The sequence below is a fragment of the Macaca mulatta genome, chromosome 10 (genome assembly GCF_049350105.2).
Source record: "Macaca mulatta isolate MMU2019108-1 chromosome 10, T2T-MMU8v2.0, whole genome shotgun sequence".
Taxonomy (NCBI): domain Eukaryota; kingdom Metazoa; phylum Chordata; class Mammalia; order Primates; family Cercopithecidae; genus Macaca; species Macaca mulatta.
Genome location: NC_133415.1, coordinates 96,443,157 through 96,466,630, shown reverse-complemented (window position 1 = coordinate 96,466,630; position 23,474 = coordinate 96,443,157). Strand labels below are relative to the sequence as shown.

General features: G+C 44.0%; 1 protein-coding gene across 5 annotated transcripts in view; it reads right to left on the bottom strand.

Moving 5' to 3' along the window:
* IFT52 (intraflagellar transport 52) overlaps positions 1–23,474 on the bottom strand; it is a 54,775-nt gene that overhangs the window by 19,853 nt on the left and 11,448 nt on the right. For 2 of the 5 annotated variants that reach the window (XM_077948142.1, NM_001261644.1), the window contains 7 exon segments: positions 21,397–21,526; positions 21,028–21,103; positions 20,223–20,294; positions 12,163–12,289; positions 6,581–6,667; positions 4,655–4,723; positions 1,676–1,830 (listed from right to left, as the gene is read on the bottom strand). In XM_077948142.1, coding sequence (XP_077804268.1) covers positions 1,676–1,830; positions 4,655–4,723; positions 6,581–6,667; positions 12,163–12,289; positions 20,223–20,294; positions 21,028–21,103; positions 21,397–21,526 — 716 coding nt within the window. 5 annotated transcript variants of the gene reach the window in all.

The following is a 23,474-nucleotide window of genomic DNA, read 5'->3' as shown; positions in this document are numbered from 1 at the left end:
TGGAGTCTTGCCCTGTCACCCAGATTGGAGTGCAATGGTGCAATCCTGACTCACTGCAATCTCTGCCTCCTGGGTTCAAACGATTCTCCTGCCTCAGCCTTTGAGTAGCTGGGATTTAAAGCCTAACTGAACTCTGGCACTGCGTTTTCACCACTCCATGTTTCAAGGTGTCTGCCACCGTGCTCAGCTAATTTTTGTATTTTTAGTAGATATGGGGTTTTGCCATGTTAGCCAGGTTGATCTCGAACTCCTGACCTCATGATCGTCCCACCTCGGCCTCCCAAAGTGCTGAGATTACAGGCATGAGCCACCGTGCCTGGCCTGATCACCCTATTAAAAATGCAATGTGCCTGGCACTCCCCTTCCCCAGTATTCTGCTTGACGTATGTAATCATCTTCTAACATATTCTTTAATTTACATCACAGATATAGAAATGTCTTGATGCCTGTCTGTTTTGTTAGATAATAAACTACAAAAGGGTAAAGATTTTCATTATTGAGGTCCCTGAAGCATCCCAAGATCCTGGAACAGTAGTTGTGCCACAAATATTTGCTGAGTGGATGTATAAGCAAAGCATGGGGAGAATGGCAGCATGTTAATTCCACAAACATCCCCCAAATGCCCAGGATGTGCTGGGCTCTGGGTCTTAGGCAATGAGGATTCCAGGTTGATAAGGCATGGCTCTTGGTCTCCGGATACAGAGGGGTGGGAAAGGAAGACAAGCTAACCAAATTTTCTCCCTGAGTAGTGAAATTCAGATTAGAAATAGTGAAGATGAGCCCTGGCCCCTCTCTGAACCCCTCTGCTTGTGTCATTTTCTCCTCTCCTTCTTGCCCTTCAAGATGCTGCCCGCCATCCTGTACATTTAACTGCTTTTCCCCAGCTTCGGTCTTTGGCCCTCTTCTCCTGCCTCTCAAGCACTGAAAGTTGTGAGGTCCTGTCTCAAGGCCAATTCCCATTCTTGTGCTGTCCCTGATGTCCTCATCCCATCCCACAGCTTCCCTAATGGCCTTACAGACCTTTTCATCTTTAAACTCGTAGTTCCACCTGTACATCTGCACTAGACTGAAAGTGCCCAGAACACAGCCCATGTATCTTTCCTTTTCCTGCATTTTTTTTTTTTTGAGACGGAGTCTTGCTCTGTCGCCCAGGCTGGAGTGCAGTGGAGCAATCTCGACTCCCTGCAAGCTCCACCTCCCGGGTTCACACCATTCTCCTGCCTCAGCCTCCCGAGTAGCTGGGACTACAGGAGCCTGCCACCACGCCTGGCTAATTTTCCTTTTCCTGCATTCTTAGTGCCAGTTAATAGCATTACCAGTTGCCCAGATACCCAGGGAGAAATGGGGGTGACCAACCATCTCCATTTACTGAGGGTGCTCCTGGGACTTGGGACTCTCTGTGCTAAAACCAGAAGTCTGGGGAAAAATGAAACAAGCTGGTCACCCTAAATGCCTGGTCCAGAATCTGGAACACGCAGGGGTAATAACCTCTGGCAGTTCTCTACATCAACCCCTCATACCCAGCCCAGTTTCTTTGTTGACCTCATCACAGATCTGAGAACATGTTCTGCATGCCACATTTACTATAACCCTAACTCCCGTTCCCAGGCTCATGTTTCCAAACCAAACACTCAGAATAGAGTGCAGTGTAGCTCAGAGGCCCACAGGTACTGACTCGATGACACTGTGGAAGGAGGTGGTATCCAGCTGGAAGATGGACAGGTCAAAGAGGGTGGTAAAGTCCCTCGGGATCTCATCGCTCTCCTGGAGACACTCTCGATTCCGCTTTGATAGGGTGGCTGTGTAGGGCAGCATCATGTAATCAGAAATCTGAAAGCCACAAGAGGATTCCTTTCAGCACAGCAAGAACAAGCATTTATTCTGTCAAATCTCCCGTCTCAGGTCTAAATCTGCAACATTTATACTCTCTTGCCAAGAAATTTTACTGTTCATGATCACTGACCACTAAACCTTAAATAAGCTAATTTATGTGGAAAGAGGAACAAAATTAACTTGGCTAAACCCCAGCACTGGCTAAATCCAACTCTCCAATTACACCAGTACTCACATGGCTGAACACAGCTGGAGAAACAACCCTGTCAACTGGTCTTTTAATTTCATGATCTCTGATCTTGAGCACTCAGCAATCAACTACATCTCTGTAGTCTACCCACTTTCCCATTCTTCTAGACAATACTCCCCTTTTTCCAGTTCAGCCATGAAAATGATTTTCCCAGCTGGGTGCAGTGGCTCACACCCACAACACTTTGGGAGGCTGAGGTGAGCGGATCGCTTGAGCCCAGGAGTTGGAGACCAGCCTGGGCAATATGGCAAAACCCTGTCACTACAAAAATACAAAAAAATTTAGCTGAGCATGGTGGTGTGTGCCTGTAGTCTCAGCTACTTAGGAGGCTGAGGTGGGAGGATCACCTGAGCCCAGGAGGTCAACACTGCAGTGAGCCATGATCAAACCACTTCATACCAGCCTGGGTGACAGAGTAAGACTTTGTCTCAAAAAAAAACTGGTTTTCCTTTTCACCATTTTAGCAATGACCCTATTTTCTATTTTAGTAAGAAAATAGAGGAAATCATGAAAGAAAGTCCACAAGCTCCCACCATAACATGTACCTACCCACTAGCATCCAGGCCCTATCTGCTTCTTTCCTCCTGGTGCATGCCAGAGTACCTGTGACACCAGTACAGACAGTTCCTCCACCGGTACACTAGATACCAGTCCTTCTCCCCTAGCCAGGGACATCCCTCTAGCATTGCTGAGAGCCCTCAGTCATGACACATGCTGTGGACTAGTGACAGTAAAAGACCAGGAAAACCTAAATGCCTGCCAACAGGATAGTGGTTAAATATATATGTATACATATACATATATATACATACACACATATATGTATATGTATACACACACAGATGTATACACATGTATACACATATATACACATATGTATACATATATATACACACACACACACATATATATTTTTTTTTTGAGACGAGTCTCACTCTGCCACCCAGGCTGGAGTGCAGTGGCGCGATCTCAGTTCATGCCATTCTCCTGCCTTAGCCTCCTGAGTAGCTGGGACTACAGGCGCTCGCCACCACGCCTGGCTAATTTTTTTTAAATTTTTTAATTTTTTAGTAGAAACAGGGTTTCACCATGTTAGCCAGGATGGGCTCAATCTCCTGACCTCATGATCCACCCGCCTCAGCCTCCCAAAGTTCTGGGATTACAGGCGTGAGCCACCGCAACTGGCCATGAGTAGTTAAATATATTACACTTAAATAATGAAGCAAAATATCCATATGCTTAATGTTTCCATATAAGGAAATACTTTAGACATGCAGCTCTCCTGTTTCCTAACCCAAATCAGTCTCTGAGAAGCCATGTCCCTAGGTGAGGGAGGAAGCAGTCAGTGGACAGCCATCTTTGACTGTCTTCTCACCTACCTCCCATGACCAATGGCCAGGAAATTATTTTCCTGACATTTCAGAGTTTAAGAAATAGAGAAACAATTGTAGGGTAAGTAGAGTTTGAATTAGGAGACCTGGATTTGGATCCTGGCTCTGCACTTGCCTGCCATTTGAACACACTGCGATCTTGAAGGATTTCAGTTTCCTCATCTATAAAATGAGAATAAGACCACCTGCCTCCCAGGGCAGTTGAGAGGATTAAATAAGATGACTTATGTGGAAGTATATGGCATACAATGCCTGACACATTACCATCTATTAACTTAGCCCGCATAATCATCCTGTGAGGCAGAGAACACAGGTATTAGCATCCCCTGTTCACAGATAAGAAAACCAGAAGGCTGGGCCGGGGGGCTCATGCCTGTAATCCCAGCACTTTGGGAAGCTGAGGCAGGTGGATCATTTGAGGTCAGGAGTTTGAGACCAGCCTCGTCAAAATGGTGAAACCCTGCCTCTACTAAAAATACAAATATTAGCCAGGCATTGTGGTTCACGTCTGTAATCCCAGCTACTCAGGAAGCTGAGGCAGGAGAATCACTTGGACAGGAGATGGAGGTTGCAGTGAGCTGAGATTGCGCCACTACACTCCAGCCTTCGGCAACAGAGCGAGACTCCATCTCAATACAATAAATTTTTTTAAAAAATAAAGAAAACTAGGAAGAAAAATGGTCAGAAAGAACCTGTATAAGGTCCAAGAGCCAGTGGTGATTTCGCTGTGCTGGTTTCACCACTCTCACTTGTCTGATGAATATTATCATAATGCCTTTAGAATTGTTAAATCTAAAGGCGACAAAATTATAGTTTACAACATAAATTCTGATAGTCTTTGTTTCTTTATGAGAAAATTTCATACTTCTGAAAAAAGTATTTTTCTACAGATGCTCATTTTGAAAGTTTGGGCCAGAGTGCCCATAATTTAAATTCTAATTTATATACATACTATATGTATGTATGTTCCCCTCCAATTAATTCTATGATTAATTACATATTTTGTTTATTGACTTATTTTTTACAATATGGCTTTCATCCCCCCCAAATCATCCTTTCTTTCCATTTGTCTTACAGATGAGGTAAGACAGACGTGTTTTCCTTTTGAGCTGTTAGAAGTGATACTGAGAAGCTGGACTGATTTTTCATTTAAAAGTTTCTAATAATTTGCAGTGTCTACCTCTGGGTCTTCGGCATCAATCTGGTTTAGGTGGATGTCTCCTGTTGTGAGCCACTGGAAAACAACATCCTAAAAAAAAAAAAAGTACATAATTAGGACAGTTGGTTATTTGAAAAAGCTGAAGGTCAGGACTACAGAATTACATCAAGAAAAATGATAAAGGAAAAAAGATTAAAGCAGTGATTCAGAAAAGGGTAGCCAGCCTTGAAATCATATGAGAACTCAAAGGTTTTTGTCACCCTAATGCAACTTTTTATTTATTTTCTTTTTTGAGACAGAGTTTCGCTCTGTTGCCCAGGTTGCAGTGTGGTGGTGTGATCTCGGCTCACTGCAACCTCTGCCTCCTGGGTTCAAATGATTCTCCCGTCTCAGCCTCCCGAGTAGCTGGGATTACAGGCACCTGCCACCAGGCCCGGCTGATTTTTGTATTTTTAGTAGATGGGGTTTCACCATGTTGGTCAGGCTGCCCTCAAACTCCTGATCTCAGGCGATCCGCCTGTCTCGGCCTCCCAAAGTGGTGGGATTATAGGCATGAGCTGCTGTGCCCAGCATAATGAAACTTTTATTATCAGAAATTTATAATTTATCTTTAAGCACTCTAACCTCTAGCCACAAGCTAAAATTTATTAACATTTGTTCACAATCCTGAATTAATCCCTGTTTACTGTGATGACAGTCTGAAATTAAAACTTTTGAAAAGTAGAATACCTAGGCCGGGCATGGTGGCTCATGTCTGTAATCTCAGCATTTTGGGAGGCTGAGGCGGATGGATCACCTGAAGTCAGGAGTTCCAGACCAGCCTGGCCAACATGGTGAAACCCTGTCTTTATTAAAAATACAAAAATTAGCCTGATGTGGTGGCGCACGCCTGTAATCCCAGCTACTCAGGAGGCTGAGGCAGGAGAATCGCTTGAACCGGCGAAGTGGAGGTGGCAGTGAGCCAAGATGGTGCCATTGCACTCCAGCCTGGGCAACAGAGAGAGACTCCATGTCAAAAAAAAAAAAGTAGAATATCTAGATCTCCCATAATGTATCTAGAGACGCTGAAACTTCATGTAAATTCCACAGAAATAAGGTCTTAATCAATCTCCCAATATAACAATTATAAGGCTGAAGTAATCTATTTTATGAAGGAAAAAGTTTGGCGGGCGTTTCTTTCTCTCACTGGAATCACCAATGGACAGCTCTGACACGTGCTGTACAGACATGTGCTTCCCCACTCTGCCATCCTCCATAAGACATGTTCCCTGGGTGTTTTTTTGATAAAACTGCAATGTCTTTATTTGCCACATCAGTCGGTGAGTGGTCCTCTACAGAACCCTTCCTAATTCCCATTCCATGCCACCGGCCCCTCCTCTCCACGCACACCTTCACTGCCGATACTCAGGTCCCTATTCTTTCTTGCCTGGTGACACCACCGCCTTCCTAACTGGCTCTAGGCTGCCTCCTCCTTTCCACCTTCCACACAACTGACAGAAAAATCTTTCCAAAACATTCCAGAAGTTCTTTCATAAACAATAACAACAACAAAAAGAAGAAACACAGACCTGGCTATGCCCAAGGCTGCTGAAAACCCAAGGGCTCCCTGTGGCTTTCAGAATCAAGTTCGAGCTCCTTGGTCTCACACGTGATACTGCTGTTGAGCTTGTTCCTCTCTGCTTCTCCAGGCTCAGCTCCCACCCCACCTGACATGCTCAGAAACACCCTTCTGGGTTTTCTAATTTGTCTCTCTCTCTCTCAATGTATTACAAACTTTTCCAAAGCAGGGACTATGCCTGACTCAACTTTGTATTCTCAGTGCCTGGCACAGACTGGGTTCTGAGTAGCTGGTTTTAAATGAGCAAATAAACTTACCAGTATTTTTTAAAATGACATGAAAATAATACTTACACATTGTACATTCATGTGATGAAACAAATAGCTTACCATGATTTTGCTGTTTTCTTCTTTGTCCAAATATTGATCACTGAACATGTGACATGAACCAAGCACTGCCAGCTTCCCACCTTGGTTCTATTGATGACAAAGCAGGGTCAGATACTCAAATCCGAAGATGCATCTCATGTATCCTAGTCCCCAGACACTTATCAGAATCACGCTAGCAACTGTCTTATATACTGAAGAGCGCCAATTCACACCCAGATTTTTTTTTTTTTTTGAGATGGAGTCTCGTTCTGTCGGCCAGGCTGGAATGCAGTGGTGCAATCTCCACTCACTGCAAGCTCCGCCTCCCGGGTTTATGCCATTCTCCTGCCTCAGCCTCCCGTGTAGCTGGGACTACAGGCGCCCACCACCACGCCCAGCTAATTTTTGTATTTTTAGTAGAGACGGGGTTTCACCGTGTTAGCCAGGATGGTCTCGATCTCCTGACCTCGTGATCTGCCCGCCTCGGCCTCCCAAAGTGCTGGGATTACAGGCGTGAGCCACCAGGCCCGGCCCACGCCCAGATTTTAAAGTTTAGAAATACCAACTATAGGCCAGGCGCAGTGGCTCAGCCTGTAATCCCAGCACTTTGGGAGGACGAGGTGGGCAGATCATCTGAGGTCAGGAGTTCGAAATCAGCCTGGCCAACATGGTGAAACCCCCATCTCTACTAAAAATAAAAAAAAAAATCAGCCAGGTGTGGTGGCATGTGCCTGTAGTCCCAGCTACTCAGGAGGCTGAGGCAGGAAAATCACTTGAACCTGCGAGGCGGAGGTTGCAGTGAGCTGAGATCACACCACGGCACTTCAGCCTGGGCGACAGAGTCAGACTCCATCTCAAAAAAAAAAAAAAAAAAAGAAATACCAACTATAATAACTACTACGCTTTAACCTCCCTTTCATTTTAGATATTTCTGTATTTTTCTATTTGGCTTTCAACAAAAACTAACATAAATTAATTCTACATTAGTTGGGTGTGGTGAGGCATACCTGTAGTCCTAGCTACTTGGGAAGCTGGGGCAGAAGAATCACTTGAGCCCAGGAGCTCGAGGTTACAATGAGCTATGACTGCACCACTGCACTCCAGCCTGGGAAACAGAGCGAGTCCCTGTCTCTAAAAATTAAAAAAAAAAAAAAAAAAAAAAAAAATTAAATTGGTTCTACAGCATTTTCCCACTGTTATTTATCTTATAAATGAAGATCATAATTTTAAAGGGAAAAAAAGATAAACTCAAAGACAGTCTGTACAGTTAAAGATACCTATGGGTACCAAAAAAAAAAAAAAATATTTAAGTAAGATCCAAATAGAAAGCTAAGGCAGGCCGGGCACAGTGGCTCACACCTATAATCCCAGCACTTTGGGAGGCCGAGGTGGGCTGATCGCCCCGAGATCAGTAATCTGAGACCAGCCTAGCCAACATGGGAGGCAAAACCCTGTCTCTACTAGAAATACAAAAATTGGCCGGGCGCGGTGGCTCAAGCCTGTAATCCCAGCACTTTGGGAGGCCGAGACGGGCGGATCACGAGGTCAGGAAATCGAGACCATCCTGGCTAACACGGTGAAACCCCGTTTCTACTAAAAAAATACAAAAAAAAAAAAAAAACTAGCTGGGCGAGGTGGCGGGCGCCTGTAGTTCCAGCTACTCGGGAGGCTGAGGCAGGAGAATGGCGTAAACCCGGGAGGCGTAGCTTGCAGTGAGCTGAGATCTGGCCACTGCACTCCAGCCTGGGTGACAGAGCGAGACTCCGTCTCAAAAAAAAAAAAAAAAAAAAAAAAGAAATACTACAAAAATTAGTTGGGGGTGGTGGCATGCGCCTGTACTCCCACAGCTACTTGGGAGGCTGTGGCGGGATGATTGCTTGAACCGGGGAGGTGAGGTTGCAGTGAACTGAGATCGTGCCACTGCACTCCAGCCTGGGCAACAGAGTAAGATTCAGTCTCAAAGAAAGCTAAGGCAAGGCTGGGCGCAGTAGCTCACACCTGTAATCCCAGCACTTTAGGAGAGCGAGGCAGGTGGATCACTTGAGGTCAGGAGTTCAAGACCAGCCTGGCCAAGATGGCGAAACCCCGTCTCTACTAAAAATACAAAAATTAGCCAGGCATGGTGGTACATGCCTGTAATCTCAACTACTCAGGAAGCTGAGGCACGAGAATCACTTGAATCTGGGAAGTGGAGGTTGCAGTGAACCAAAATCGCACCACTGCACCCTAGCCTGGGCGACAGAGTGAGACTCTGTCACAAAAAAAAAAAAAAAAGAAAACTAAGGCACAAGCATGAGTCATAAAACAACAACGGTTAATAAGAAAGATTTTCAATACTTGTAATTTTTAACAAATAAAAACAAAGTACTTTTGCCTATCGGATAAATAAATATGAAAAAATGATATAAACAGTGCTGGTCAAATTTTAGTGAAATAAGTTCTTTCACACATTGTTGTTGAAACTATTAACATATGCAACAAAAGCAGTCTGAAACATAAAAAATTCTATGCACAGTTGTGTAGTTAAAGTCACAAAAAATTAGAAATAAATCCAAATGTTCACAAAAAAGTAATTCAGAATGATGGAACCTTCTTCGGCAGTTAAATTTCATATTATAAAGGGTTTTCAGTAACATGGGAAAATGCTTCCAACAAATCATTGGGTTAAAAAAAAAAGTATAATTTTTTTTTTCCATTTTTAGAGACAGGGTTTCACTCTGTCTCCCAGGGTGGAGTGCAGTGGCACAATCATGGCTCACTGTAGCCTCGAGTGAGCCTTCAAGTGAGCCTTCAAGTGAGCCTCCTGCTTCAGCCTCCCAAGTAGCCAGGACTACAGGAGCACACCACCACACTCAGCTAACTTTTTTGTAGAGACAGGTCTTGTTATGTTGCCAAGGCTGGTCTCAAACTCCTGGCCACAAGTGATCCTACCTTCTTAACCTCTCAAAGTGCTAAGATTGTAGGCATGAGCCACCACGCTTGACCTATAGCATAAATTATATAGCTATCCTACTTTAAAGCTTGTGAGGCAAATAAATAAAAATAAGGCAAAGCAAAAGTGGGAGAGAGTGAAGAATATGTCAACCTGGGCTGTCTTAGAGTCTTGGAGTAGTGCAATGGGGGAATTTTTTTCTTCTGCTTTATCTCTGTATTGTTCAATTTTTCTACAATTATTGTAACATTTCTACAATATTACTTTTTTTTTTTTTGGCGACAGTGTCTTGCTCTACTGCCCAGGCTTGTCTTGCTCCACTGCCCAGGTGGAGTGCAGTGGTATGATCTTGGCTCACTGCAACCTCTGCTTTCAGGGTTCAAGCGATTCTCTTGCCTCAGTCTCTGGAGTAGCTGGGATTACAGGCACTCACCATCATGCTGGGCTAATATTTTTGTATTTTTAGTAGAGACAGGGTTTCACTATGTTGGCTAGGCTAGTCTCGAACTCCTGACCTCAAGTGATTCGCCCGCCTTGACCTCCCAAAGTGCTGGGATTACAGTTGTGAGCCACCACACCCAGCCCAACAATGAGCACATAACTACTTTTGTAATGAGAAAACCAGTTCAATAGTAAAACTACAAAATGAAATCGGTTTTTCTAGCTACATCACATACAGGGAACAGGCATAGTTATAATTTCCCCAGGAAAAGAATTACACTAAGCCAGAGATGTCAAGAGATATAAATACACACATTCCATACATTTTTTAAAAATTGGTTTAAAAAACTCTGACTTGTACCACATTAAAAGCAAATGCTACATAGTCTGCCACCACGCGTGGCTAATTTTTCAATTTTTTTTTTTTCTTTAAGACGGAGTCTCACTGTTTCCAGGCTGGAGTGCAGTGGCATGATCTCAGCTCACTGCAACCTCCTGGGTTCAAGCAATTCTCGTGCCTCAGCCTCCTGAGTAGCTGGGATTACAGGCACATGCCACCACACCCAGCTAATTTTTGTACTTTTAGTAGAGAGGGGGTTTCACCATGTTGGCCAGGATGGTCTTCATCTCCTGACCTTGTGATCCACCCGCCTTGGCCTCCCAAAGTGCTGGGATTACAGGCGTGAGCCACTACGCCCAGCCCAGGAGCTTTTAAATAAGGAGGGAAAGGTAATTCCTAGGTACTACAAAAAAAAATAGGATTGTTAAAAGCTACAGACATCGAGTTCCCTAGGAAAAAATTAGAAGATCAGCTGGTGAATTCTGTCTTAGGGGACAGATGAAGGTAAATTCAGCAAAATGTGAATTAAAACTCAGTGGGGGCTGGGCACAGTGGCTCATGCCCGTAATCCTAGCACTTTGGAAGGCCAAGGCGGGCAGACTGCCTGACTCAGAAGTTCAAGACCAGCCTGGGCAACACGGTAAATCCCCATCTCTACTAAAAATACAAAAACTAACAGGGTGTGGTGGTATAGCTACTCGGGAGGCTGAGGTGGGAGACTCGCTTGAACCCGGGAGGCAGAGATTGCAGTGAGCCAAGATTGCGCCATTCTACTCCAGCCTGGGCAACAGAGCTCGTGCCTGTAATCCCAGCACTTTGAGAGGCCGAGGTGGGCAGATCACTTGAGGTCAGAAGTTCGAGATTAGCCTGGCCACCATAGTGAAACCCCATCTCTTCCCAAAATACAAAAATTAGGCATGCATGGTGGCAGACACCTGTAATCCCAGCTACTCGGGAGGCTGAGGCAGGAGAATTGCTTGAACCTGGGAGGTGGAGGTTGCAGTGAGCCGAGATCACGCCACTGCACTCCAGCCTGCACAACAGAGTGAGACTCCATCTCACAAAAAAAGAAAGAAAGAAAAAGAAAGGCAATGGGATGTTGGGTCACTGCCTGGGACTAGCTGCACCCACATTTTTATGGGGTCTCTAGGATAATAACTGGAAAAATAGTTTTCTGATATATTTTCTTAGGATAAACTAAAATAACATCAACATAATTCTGTGCTATTTTGTGTAATATATTAACTCCATCTGTTCCTGAATGTATTCTCTTTACACTGAGGGTACAGCCCATAGTCACAGACAGGATTAAAAGTTACTTTAATCAATATGCTGCCATGGGATTGGAAAAAAAAAAAAAGTTATTTTAAAAGTTATAATACAGGTAGCCTCATGCTATAGTGGAAAAGCTTTGGGTTAAGAATAATAACGAGGCGGGCGGATCACAGGGTCAGGAAATCGAGACCATCCTGGCTAACATGGTGAAACCCCGTCTCTACTAAAAATACAAAATAAAAAATTAGCCGGGCGTGGTGGCGGGCGCCTGTAGTCCCCGCTACTCGGGAGGCTGAGGCAAGAGAATGGCGTGAGCCCGGGAGGCGGAGCTTGCAGTGAGCCAAGATCGCACCCCTGCACTCCAGCCTGGGTGACAGTGAGACTCCGTCTCAAAAAAAAAAAAAAAAAAAGAGCTAGGTTTAGGCCTTAACTTCATCAATTACTGGACAATCCACTGTTTCCCCATAAGCAAAATGTATATAGCTGAGATAGTCCTTTGCAGGACTGGCAGGATGACCAATGAGAAAATATATAAAAGCCTTCTGGAAATGGTCAGGTAGTTTTTATTTCAACAATAAAAATAATATCTATAACCACATTTAAGAAAGGCTGTACCTTTGAGTGATAGAAAGCCAGAATGGGTCTGTTAAGTGGGAAGCAGACAGAACCTGTAGACAGAACAGCCACTGCTGGTTTCATGACACTCAATGTGGCACCAAAAGGATACACAAAGGTGAGAGCCCTGTAAGAAATTAAAGAAACACATTCAAATTTTAAAAATATGAATACAAAAATTCTGAAAATAATCTCAATGTTTCTTCAGTAACACGCTTTTTTGAAACAGTCTCACTCTGTCACCCAGGCTGCAGTGCAGTGGTGTGATCTTGGCTCACTGCAGCCTCCGCCTCCCAGGTTTAAGTTGTTCTCCAGCCTCAGCGCCTGCTATCACACCCAGCTACTTTTTGTATTTTTAGTAGAGCCAGAGTTTTACCATGTTGGCCAGGATGGTCTTGAACTCCTGGCCTCAAGTGATATGCCTGCCTCGGCCTCCCAAACTGCTGGGATTACAGGTGTGTGCCACTGCGCTCAGCCGAGTAACACTCTTTGATTCATTATCAAACAAAATTTTTTCTAAGCTTTGGTTTGTTAACTTAAAAACTGGGACAACTCTAGCTACACATTTAATAAAGCATTTTAACAAACATGAAAGTAAATTCATAGGAAAGTGGAAATGACTGTTACTGGGAGAACTAAACTAGCCCCTGATGGAGGAAGGAGGAAAAGGATGGGGCCTCATCCAAGAACTAAACTCCAGCTGCTCTGCATAATAACATCTTAGTGGTAAATACATTCTTCTTCCTTGGGTTTGGCTGGTGCTGTATCTAAGAATGAATGTCTGTCACTGGAAGGGCATGTTACCAGTTGAATGTCACATGGACAGAGGCATAAATATACGCTACGATGGACACTTCTACACAGATCTGCTTTGCAGTCCCTTCTACTCTCCACTGTCCTAACAAAGACTTGTCTTAGATTATCTAGAGTGAATTGGTCTGACCTGGGGCGATGTACTCCTGGAGAGGGTGTGGGATAGAGGAGCAAAGGCGCGGTGCAGATCCTGGGGTAAGGCCAACCTATGCAGGAGGGGCTAGGGTTTTACTGAAAGATGGAGCTCCGCAAAGCTTGAAGGAAGTGCTCTCAGAATGGAGAGAAACAGAGATCTCAAGACCAGAGCATAAGGTTAGAAACATGGAAGCACCCATGAGGAGTACCTCATAGAGATTTTAATTTCCCTTTTTCTTTAGACCACAAAAATTCTTTTCAGCTTAAGTTTAAAATTATTTCCCTCCAGTGATTTTGTTTGATTGTTTTGTTTTGTTTTTTTATCTCACTTTGTTGCCCAGGCTAGAGTGCAGTGGCATGAACATGGCTCACTGCAGCCTCAATCTCCTGGGCTCAAGCGATTCTCTTGCCTTAGCGCCCTGAGTAGCTGGGACCACAGGTGCATGCCACTACACCAACTAATTTTTCTATTTTTTGTAGAAACAGGGTTTTGCCATGTTGCCCAGGCTGGGTCTTGAACTCCTGAGCTCAGGCAATCTGCCCACTTTGACCTACCAAAGTGCTGGAATTATAAGCGTAAACCACTGGGCCCGGTCTGCCTCCAGCGTTAATCTTCCCCATTCCTTCAGTAAAGTCTCATCTACCCTATGACTTTGTTATCATACCATGAAAGAGAAGTGGTACCTGGCCCACATTCTCCAAACTCCGCCTTCTACCCTTACTTCAGCAGTATCCCAGCAAGGTGGATTACAGCCCACGATCTCTGGGCCAGAAGTAGAAGAAAACAAGCAGTTGTCCATGGAGAAAGAAAAGGGAGGGGGGAGAAATAGTCATATGGAGGTCAACACACATCTATCCCCAACACTTTCCCCAAATGCAATAAATGGAAAGTGATTCTCAAGGCATAAGGGAGAATGGACACTTGAGAAGTAAGATAAAAACTATCTGCTATTATTATTGTTGTTATTATTTTGAGATGGAATTTTGCTCTTGTCGCCCAGGCTAGAGTGCAATGGCGCAATCTCAGCTTACAGAAACCTCTGCCTCCCGGGTTCAGGCAATTCCCATCCCTCAGCCTCCCAAGTAGCTGAGATTACAGGCGCGCACCGCCACGCTCAGCTAATTTTTGTATTTATAGTAGAGATGGGGTTTCACCACGTTGGTCAGGCTGGTTTCAAACTCCTGACCTCAGGTGATCCACCTGCCTCAGCCTCCCAAACTGCAAGTGTGAGCCACTGTGCCTGGCCTATCTGCTATTATTTACACTCCTCTATTTCTTTAATTACTACTAAAAAAATCAATGAGACTAGGCCAGGCACAGTGGCTCACACCTGTAATCTCAGCACTTTGGGAGGTTGAGGCGATGGATCACCTGAGGTTAGGAGTTCAAGATCAGCCTGGCCAACATGGTGAAGTTCTGTCTGTACTCAAAATACAAAAGTTAACCAGGTATGGTGACGGGCATCTGTAATCCCAGCTACTCAGGAGTCAAGGGAATTGCTTGAACCCAGGAAGCAGAGGTTGCAGTGAGATGAGATGGTGCCATTGCACTCCAGCCTGGGTGAAACTCTGTCTCCAAAAAAAAAAAAGAAAGAAAGAAAAAAAAGAAATAAATGAGACTGACATTTTGATAAGACTTAGTATAAACTTAAACACCCATTCCCCAAACAGAACTTTCCAAACCACATGTGAATGAGTAAGATTAGCTCAGTGAAAAGTTTCAGAAAGAGTTTTCCTAAAAGAGGGACTAGCTTGTGTAAAGTCCCTAAGATGAGTACGAGCTTCGCTTATTTAAGGATTGAAAACAAAGTCAGTATGGCTACAGCAGAGTGAGAGAAGGGAGAAGGGACATAACAGGAAATAAGGATAAAGGAGAATCTGAGACTCCAACAGGCAAAGATACTTCAAAGCACGATGGAGGACTAGTCCATCTCTCAAAGCCTACCAGGAAGCTGTGTTTCCTGGATAATCCAGGAAAGGAACAACCAGACATATTCCCTTCACTATAATTAATTACAAAGTCATATGCAACAACAGGTAAGGTACTATGCTTTAAACTTTACAAAGCACTTTCACAAATATCACCTCACTGAAATTTTCCAACGATTTTGTAATGTTAACATTGTCCCCATTACACAGATAGGGAAACAGACACTAACAGTTACTATGCCTTGGGTCACCCTTGGCAAGTAAGAGAGGGAATCAGGAACTTCTAATAATTCCTTCTAACTCCAAGTCTACAGTTTTTTTTACCTATACCAATTGGATGAGCTGATACAAAGTGAAATAATTAGATTGATTCCTTTTTTTTTTTTTTTTTTTGAGACGGAGTCTCGCTCTGTCGCTCAGCTCACTGCAAGCTACGCCTCCCGGGTTTACGCCATTCTCCTGCCTCAGCCTCCCGAGTAGCTGGGACTACAGGCACCCGCCACCTCGCCCGGCTAGTTTTTTGTATTTTTTAGTAGAGACGGGGTTTCACCGTGTTAGCCAGGATGGTCTCGATCTCCTGACCTCGTGATCCGCCCGTCTCGGCCTCCCAAAGTGCTGGGATTACAGGCTTGAGCCACCGTGCCCGGCCTTTTTTTTTTTTTTTTTTGAGATGGAGTCTTGCTCTGTCGCCCAGGCTGGAGTGCAGTGGCGCGATCTTGGCTCACTGCAAGCTCCGCCTCCCGGGTTCACACCATTCTCTTGCCTCAGCCTCCCAAGTAGCTGGGACTAAAGGTGCTCGCCATCACGCCCAGCTAATTTTGTTTTTTGTTTTTGTTTTGTTTTGTTTTGAGACGGGGTTTCACCATGCTAGCCAGGCTGGTCTCTAACTCCTGACCTCGTGATTCTCCCGCCTCGGCCTCCCAAAGTGCTGGGATTACAGGTATGAGCCACTGCACCCAGCCTAGATTGATTCTTGACAGTCAAAAATATTAACTATGAATTATATTGCTACACATATTCCCCCTTATGACTTGACTTTGGTTTCTACTAAGAAAGGTCTTCCCTACTTCAAGAATTTAAAATATTCACCTACTTTTTTTAAGTACTTTTTTTTTTTTTTCTGAGTTGGTTGTCTCGCTCTGTCACCCAGGCTTAAGTGCAGTGGTGCGATCTCAGCTCATTGCAACCTCCGCCTCCCGGGTTCAAGCAATTCTCCTGCCTCAGCCTCCCGAGTAGCTGGGATTACAGGTTTGTACCACCACATTTGGCTAAGTTTTGTATTTTTTAGTAGAGATGGGGGTTGGCCAGGCTCGTCTTGAACTCTTAACCTCAGGTGATCTGCCTGTCTCAGTCTCCCAAAGTGCTGGGATTACATGCGTGAGCCATCGTACCTGGGTTTCTTTAAGTACTTCTATGCTTTCTTTTTAAATTAAATTAAATTTAATTTAATTTTTATTTTATTTTTTCGAGATGGAGTCTTGCTCTGTTGCCCAGGCTGGAGCGCAGTGGTGCGATCTCGGCTCACGGCAACCTCTGCCTCCTGGGTTCAAGCAATTCTCCTGCCTCAGCCTCCTGAGTAGCTGGGATTACAGGCGTGCACCACCACACCAGGCTAATTTTTTTTTTTTTTTTTGAGACAGAGTTTCGCTCCTGTTGCCCAGGCCAGAGTGCAATGGCATGATCTTGGCTCAATGCAACTTCCACCTCCCGGGTTCAAGTGATTCTCCTGTCTCAGCTTCCTGAGTAGCTGAGATTACAGGTGCCTGCCACCATCCCTGGCTAATTTTGTATTTTTATAGAGATGGGGTTTCACCATGTTGGTCAGGCTGGTCTCAAACGCCTGATCTCAGGTGATCTGCCCACCTCAGCCTCCCAAAGTGTTGGGCTTACAGGCGTGAACCACTGCACCCGGCCTAATTTTTGTATTTTTAGTACAGACAGGGTTTCACCATATTGGCCAGGCAGGTCTTGAACTCCTGACCTCATGATCCATCTGCCTCAGCCTCCCAAAGTGCTGGGATTACAGGCATGAGCCACCGCGGCCGGCATATGCTTTCATTTTTAATATTAAAAGTTTTAGCCTATCCAGAATACATTTTGGGGTGCAGTATGAAAATGAAACTATTTCTCCAAATGGTTACCCAGAATTATGCCATCCATTTCTAATATTTGAAATGCCACTTTTACTATACACAAATAACCCCCACCCTCCATATATGTTTTTGGTCTAATTTTAATCTGTATTATTTATTTTCTTTTAACTATTTCTGGACTACGACCACATTTTATTTATTTATTTATTTATTTATTTATTTATTTATTTTTTGAGACAGTCGTGCTCTGTCACCCAGGCTGCAGTATAGTGGCATGATCATGATTCACTGCAGCCTCGACCTTCTGGGTTCAAGCAATCCTCTTGCCTCTGCCTCTAGAGTAGCTGGGACTATGGGTTTGTGCCACCACATATGGCTCATCTTTAAAGTTTTTTTTTTTTTTTTTTTTGTAGAGACAGGGTCCCACTATGTTGCCCAGACTGGTCTTGAACTCTTTTTTTTTTTTTTTTTTTTTTTTTGGAGACGGAGTCTCGCTCTGTCGCCCAGGCTGGAGTGCAGTGGCGCGATCTCGGCTCACTGCAAGCTCCGCCTCCCGGGTTCACGCCATTCTCCTGCCTCAGCCTCCCGAGTAGCTGGGACTACAGGCGCCCACAACCGCGCCCGGCTAATTTTTTGTATTTTTAGTAGAGACGGGGTTTCACCGTGGTCTCCATCTCCTGACCTTGTGATCCACCCGCCTCGGCCTCCCAAAGCGCTGGGATTACAGGCATGAGCCACTGCGCCCGGCCTTGAACTCTTGGCCTCAACCCATCGGCCCATCTCGACCTCCCAAAGTGCTGGGATTATAGGTGTGAGCCACTGCACACAGCCAATCACATTATTTTATTTTTTAATTTCATTTTATTTACATATTTTTTGAGACAGGGTCTCATCTGTCACCCAGGCTGGAGTGCAGTGGCACGATCTCAGCTCACTGCCACCTCTGCTTCCCGGGTTCAAGCAATTCTCCAGCCTCAGTCTCCCGTGTAGCTGGGAATACAGGTGTGAGCCACCAATGCCCGGCTAAATTTTTGTATTTCTTTGTAAAGCCAGGGTTTTGCCATGTTGCCCAAGCTGGTCTTGAACTCCTGAGCTCAAGTGATCTGCCTGCCTCAGCCTCCCAAAGTATTGGGATTACAGGGGTGAGCCACAGTAACCGGACCACATTATTTTCACTACTAAAACTTTGTAACATGCTTTAATTACATACAAATGTCAATTTTTATTGGGTAAAATATTTCAAAGTATGGAGGCATTATAAATGAATGCAAAAAGACAAATCATCAATAGAAAAATGGCCAAAAAGCAGTGAACATGAAATTCACAGAAGAAATACAATCAGCCAGTAGACTTTAAAGGTCATCCTATGCACTAATAATTTTTAAAAATGCAAATTTAAAGAAACAGATACCATGTTTACTAGAATACTCCGTGCTAGCAAGAGAGGAAAAAGGGGTGTGCTCATAGGGACTGTCAGTGGTACCACCTCCCTGAGAGACATCTGGTAATACACTACATTTGGTAACCCATCTGTTGGAAGACCTCTGACCCAGAAATTTCAATGCTGAGAAATTTACCCTAAAAAATACTACCACAAGTGCACAAAACTGTACATACAAAGATGTTCACTTATCCCAGCACTTTGGGAGGCTGAGGCAGGTGGATTACCTGAGGTCAGGAGTTCAAGACCAGCCTGACTGACATGGTGAAACCCCATCTCTACTAAAAATACAGAAATTAGCTGGGTGTGGTGGTGGACACCTGTAATCCCAGCTACACAGGAGGCTGAGGCGGGAGAATCGCTTGAACCTGGGAGGTGGAGGTTGCAGTGAGCTGAGATTGTGCCACTGCACTCCAGCCTGGGTGACAAAGTGAGACTCCGTCTCAAAAAAAAAAAAAAAAGATGTTCATTTGTGCTTTATTATTTATAATAACAAATATAATTTTTTTTTTTTTAAGATGAAGTCTCCCTCTGTCCCCCAGGCTAGAGTGCAGTGGTGCGACGGCAGCTCACTGCAACCTCTGCCTCCCAGGTTCAAGCGATTCTCCTGCCTCAGCCTCCCAAGTAGCTGGGATTATAGGCGCCCACCACCACGCCCGGCTAAATTTTCTATTTTTAGTAGAGACGGGGTTTCGCCATGTTAGCCAGGCTGGTTTCAAACTCCTGACCTCAGGTGATCCACTCGCCTTGGCCTCCCAAAGTGCTGGGATGACAGGAGTGAGCTACCACACCCGGCTATAAAATTGTTTATAACAATAATACAGAACAGAAGTTAAGAGTGCAGGCTCTAGAATAGACTGCCTATGGTTGCATCTAAGTTCTGACACAGAGTAGTCATGTGCATTTGGGCAATTATGTCTCTGTATCTCATCTCTAACTTTCCAGAGTTGTAAGGATTAAATGAGGTAATACATGCCTGTCACACAGTCAATGTTTGACAAACATCAGGTGGTATTATTAAAGAAAAACATTATAAACTACTTAAATGTCCAATAATAGGGAGTTGGTTAGATAAACTGGGATAGATCCAATTTAATCCAGTCATTAAAAAGGAAGAGGTACTTACCTATAACTTTATAAATGGAAAAAAAACCCCTAGAAATCTAAATACCATATGGAGTATTGCTCTGTTGCCGAGGCTGGAGTGCAGTGGTGCAATCTGGGCTCACTGCAACCTCCACCTTCAGGTTTCAAATGATTCTCCTGTCTCAGCTTCCCGAGTAGCTGGGACTACAGGCACACACCACCACACCTGGCTAATTTTTGTAGTTTTAGTAGAGATGGGATTTTGCCATGTTGGTTATGCTCATCTCAAACTCCTGACCTTAGGTGATTCACCCGCCTCGGCCTCCCAAAGTGCTGGAATTACAGGCGTGAGACACCGTGCCAGGCCTAAATACTATATTATTAAGACTACCTTCAGGGGGAGGAGCATGGACTTACAGTGCAGAGCTTCTACTTTTTTTCCTCTTGAACTGTTCAAATTCTGATTATTTTTGTAACCAGAAACAAAAGCTCTTTTCATTTTGAAAAAGAAGACTCTTCAAAATGATACATCCTCCTCATGTGGCATCAGAAAACACACTCACTGGGCATTGTTTCCACTGCTTTCCTCATCAATGATCCCAGGCACAGCCTTTCCTGCAGCTCGGCTAATTTCCCTTGAAGAAGAAAAATTAAAATCTAGTAAACAAAAAAAATTTGAGAATTTCACACTGTATTCATTAGCACAGTAAATATGAGGCTAAGGTGGGAGGATTGCTTAAGCCTGGGAGGTCAAGGCTGCAGTGAACTGTGTTCCCACCACTGCATTCCAGCCTGAGCAACAGAGCAAGACTCTGTCTCAAAAAATACATACATATATATATATAAATAAAAAATAAGTTGAATGTGAAGTAAGTTTCAAAAGATGAAGAAAAATAATTTGATGAATGAGTAGTAATATAGTAAAATAAATTATAACAACATAAAAAAAGAAAGAAGAAGGGGCAGTGAAAAGAATGTGTGAGAAGAGATGAGGGAAGATTTATGTAGAAGAAATGAGAGTTATGTGTAAGGATATTTCTGCTTTATTTATTTTTTGAGACGGAGTCTTGCTCTGTCACCCAGGCCAGAGTACAATATCACAATCTCAGCTCAATACAACCTCTGCTTCCCAGGCTCAAGCGATTCTCCTGCCTCAGCCTCCCGAGTAGCTGGGATTACAGGCGCCTGCCACCATGCCTGGCTAATTTTTTTGTATTTTTAGATGGGGAGATGGGGTTTCATGTTGGCCAGGCCCGTTTTGAACTCCTGATCTCAAATGATCCGTCAGCCTTGGCTTCCCAAAGTGCTGGGATTACAGGCGTGAGCAGCGACACCTGGCCAAGATATTTCTGCTTTCAACATGCTTACCTGTTCAAGACTCCACTGGAAACTAGAGCTTCTTTAGGATGGAAATATTTGTGATATACATTTCTAACCACAGCATCTATGAGGGAAAAACAGAAGGAGGTATATTTTAGGTTAGAAATAAGTTTGATATTATAGACTCATACCAATTTTTACCTGAAAGGCACCCTGGAACTTGGTTCCAATCCATCTCACTTTATAAATGGAAGCAGCCCAAACCTAGGAGGCTCAGACTGCTGATGAGAATGGAACATTAAAACATGCATACACAGCCCAGGGCTTTTTCCATTATGCCACTGGACCTAGAGGGCTATGATATAAAATAATAGATAGAAAATTACTGCCTCTACTGAAAATAATAATACTAATTACCATTATTAACCATGATTCCATATTCTTCCAGTAAAAAGTTAATATTGGTGTCAAATCTGGATTCTCCACCTTCTCCTAGCATCACAAGGACATCTCCACCGCTGTCAAGATATTTCTTCAGGATTTCAAACTACACAAAGGAAAAAAGCAATCTATGAATATACTCAAAAGACTTTTGCCCGAAATACCATAAGATCTTAACTAGATGAAAAATAAATACTTCAAATCTATAAGGCATTTACATATAAATGTATATGAGATAAAAAGTACTCTCTATGTAGGATCTCCAAGCTTGTCTCTGAGCATAAAGCTCCAAAATACTCAAAGTAAACTTACAGTTTCAAAGCTATCAGACAGCAAGTCAAAAGTGAAAAACTTAACTAAAGGAAGCGCTCAGTTCTCCATTCAGAGGCACCCCTGGTCTCCACCTACTAACCAAAAATGTCTCTTGAGATTGCCACGTTCCCTCAGGAGAAGAAGAAATAGAATCACCCTGGTTAAGAACCACTAATTTAGACAACGCCTTCTCTTGACGGCCCACAGAGGATATCAGGATGAACACATTTCATACCACACCTGGGAGAAATTCTGTTCAAGGTCATTGACCAACTACACCATAGACAGAAATGCATGTTTTCTGTTTATCTCCTGGAAGCTCTCTCTTGTTTTCACAAAGCTGGGGATGGGAGAAAAATCTAGGGTTGATCTTGCTGGTCTAGCCTGAGAAAATCTGGGGTGGGTGGTCCAGACAAACAGTTTCTTAACTCTCTTCATCAAGCACTCCAGCAGAAAAAAATCTGAACATGTATATAAATACATCCAATATGTATGTATCTCTATACAAAATATGCACTTTATAATTTAAAACAACTCTCAAAAAGAAAATGTTTTAAGGGTAATGAAAATATGAATAATAAACGTAATTTCCTTCTGGCACCCCATTGATTGATCACATGCATCCTACTTTGGAAACTACTGCCCAGACTAGCTTTGCCACAGCAAGGCCCTCTTGCTCTTGCATGCTCCCTGAATTTTCCTCTCCCCCTGACTTCGCCACACTGCATAAAACAAATGAATCTGGCCGGGCACGGTGGCTCATGCCTGTAATCCCAACACTTTGGGAGGCCGAGGCGGGCAGATCACGAGGTCAGGAGATCGAGACCACGGTGAAACCCCGACTCTATTAAAAATAAAAATAAAAAAAATTAGCTGGGCGTGGTGGTGGGTGCCTGTCATCCCAGCTACTCGGGAGGCTGAAGCAGGAGAATGGCGTGAACCTGGGAGGCGGAGCTTGCAGTGAGCCAAGATTGCGCCACTGCACTCCAGCCTGGGCAACAGAGTGAGACTCTGTCTCAAAAACAAAAACAAAAACAAAACAAATGAATCTTTGGAAGCCAAGTAGGCAGATCACCTGAGGTTAGGAGTTCAAGATCGGCTTGGCCAACATGGTGAAACCCCATCTCTACTAAAAACACAAAACTTAGCCAGGCATGGTGGTATGCACCTGTAGTCCCAGCTACTCAGGAGGCTGAGAGCGGGGAATTGCTTAAACCCAGGTGGTGAAGGTTGCAGTGAGCTGAGATCGCACCACTGCATTCCAGCCTGGGCAAAAGAGCAAGATTCCGTCTCAAAAATGAAACACAATAAAAAAACAAAACAAAATAAAAAAATGAATTATTTCAAAATCAAAATTAAGGTGAGGCACAGTGGCTCACGCCTGTAATCCCAACACTTTGGGAGGCTAAGGTGGGTGGATCACTTGAGGTCAGGAGCTCGAGACCAGCCTGGCCAACATGGTGAAACCCCGTGTCTACTAAAAATACAAAAAATAGCCAGGTGTGTTGGCAGATGCCTGTAATTCCAGCTACTCAGGAGGCTGAGGCAGGAGAATCAGTTGAACCTGGGAGGCGGAGGTTGCAATTAGCTGAGAATGCACCAATGCACTCCAATCTGGCAACAGAGCAAAACTCTTGTCTAAAAAAAAAAAAAAAAAAAAAAAAATCAGCTCAAAGTCCATTTCCTCTGGGCCCAATAATCCAATGCCTCTTTTCTGTGCTTCTGTAGAAATGTGGAACTTA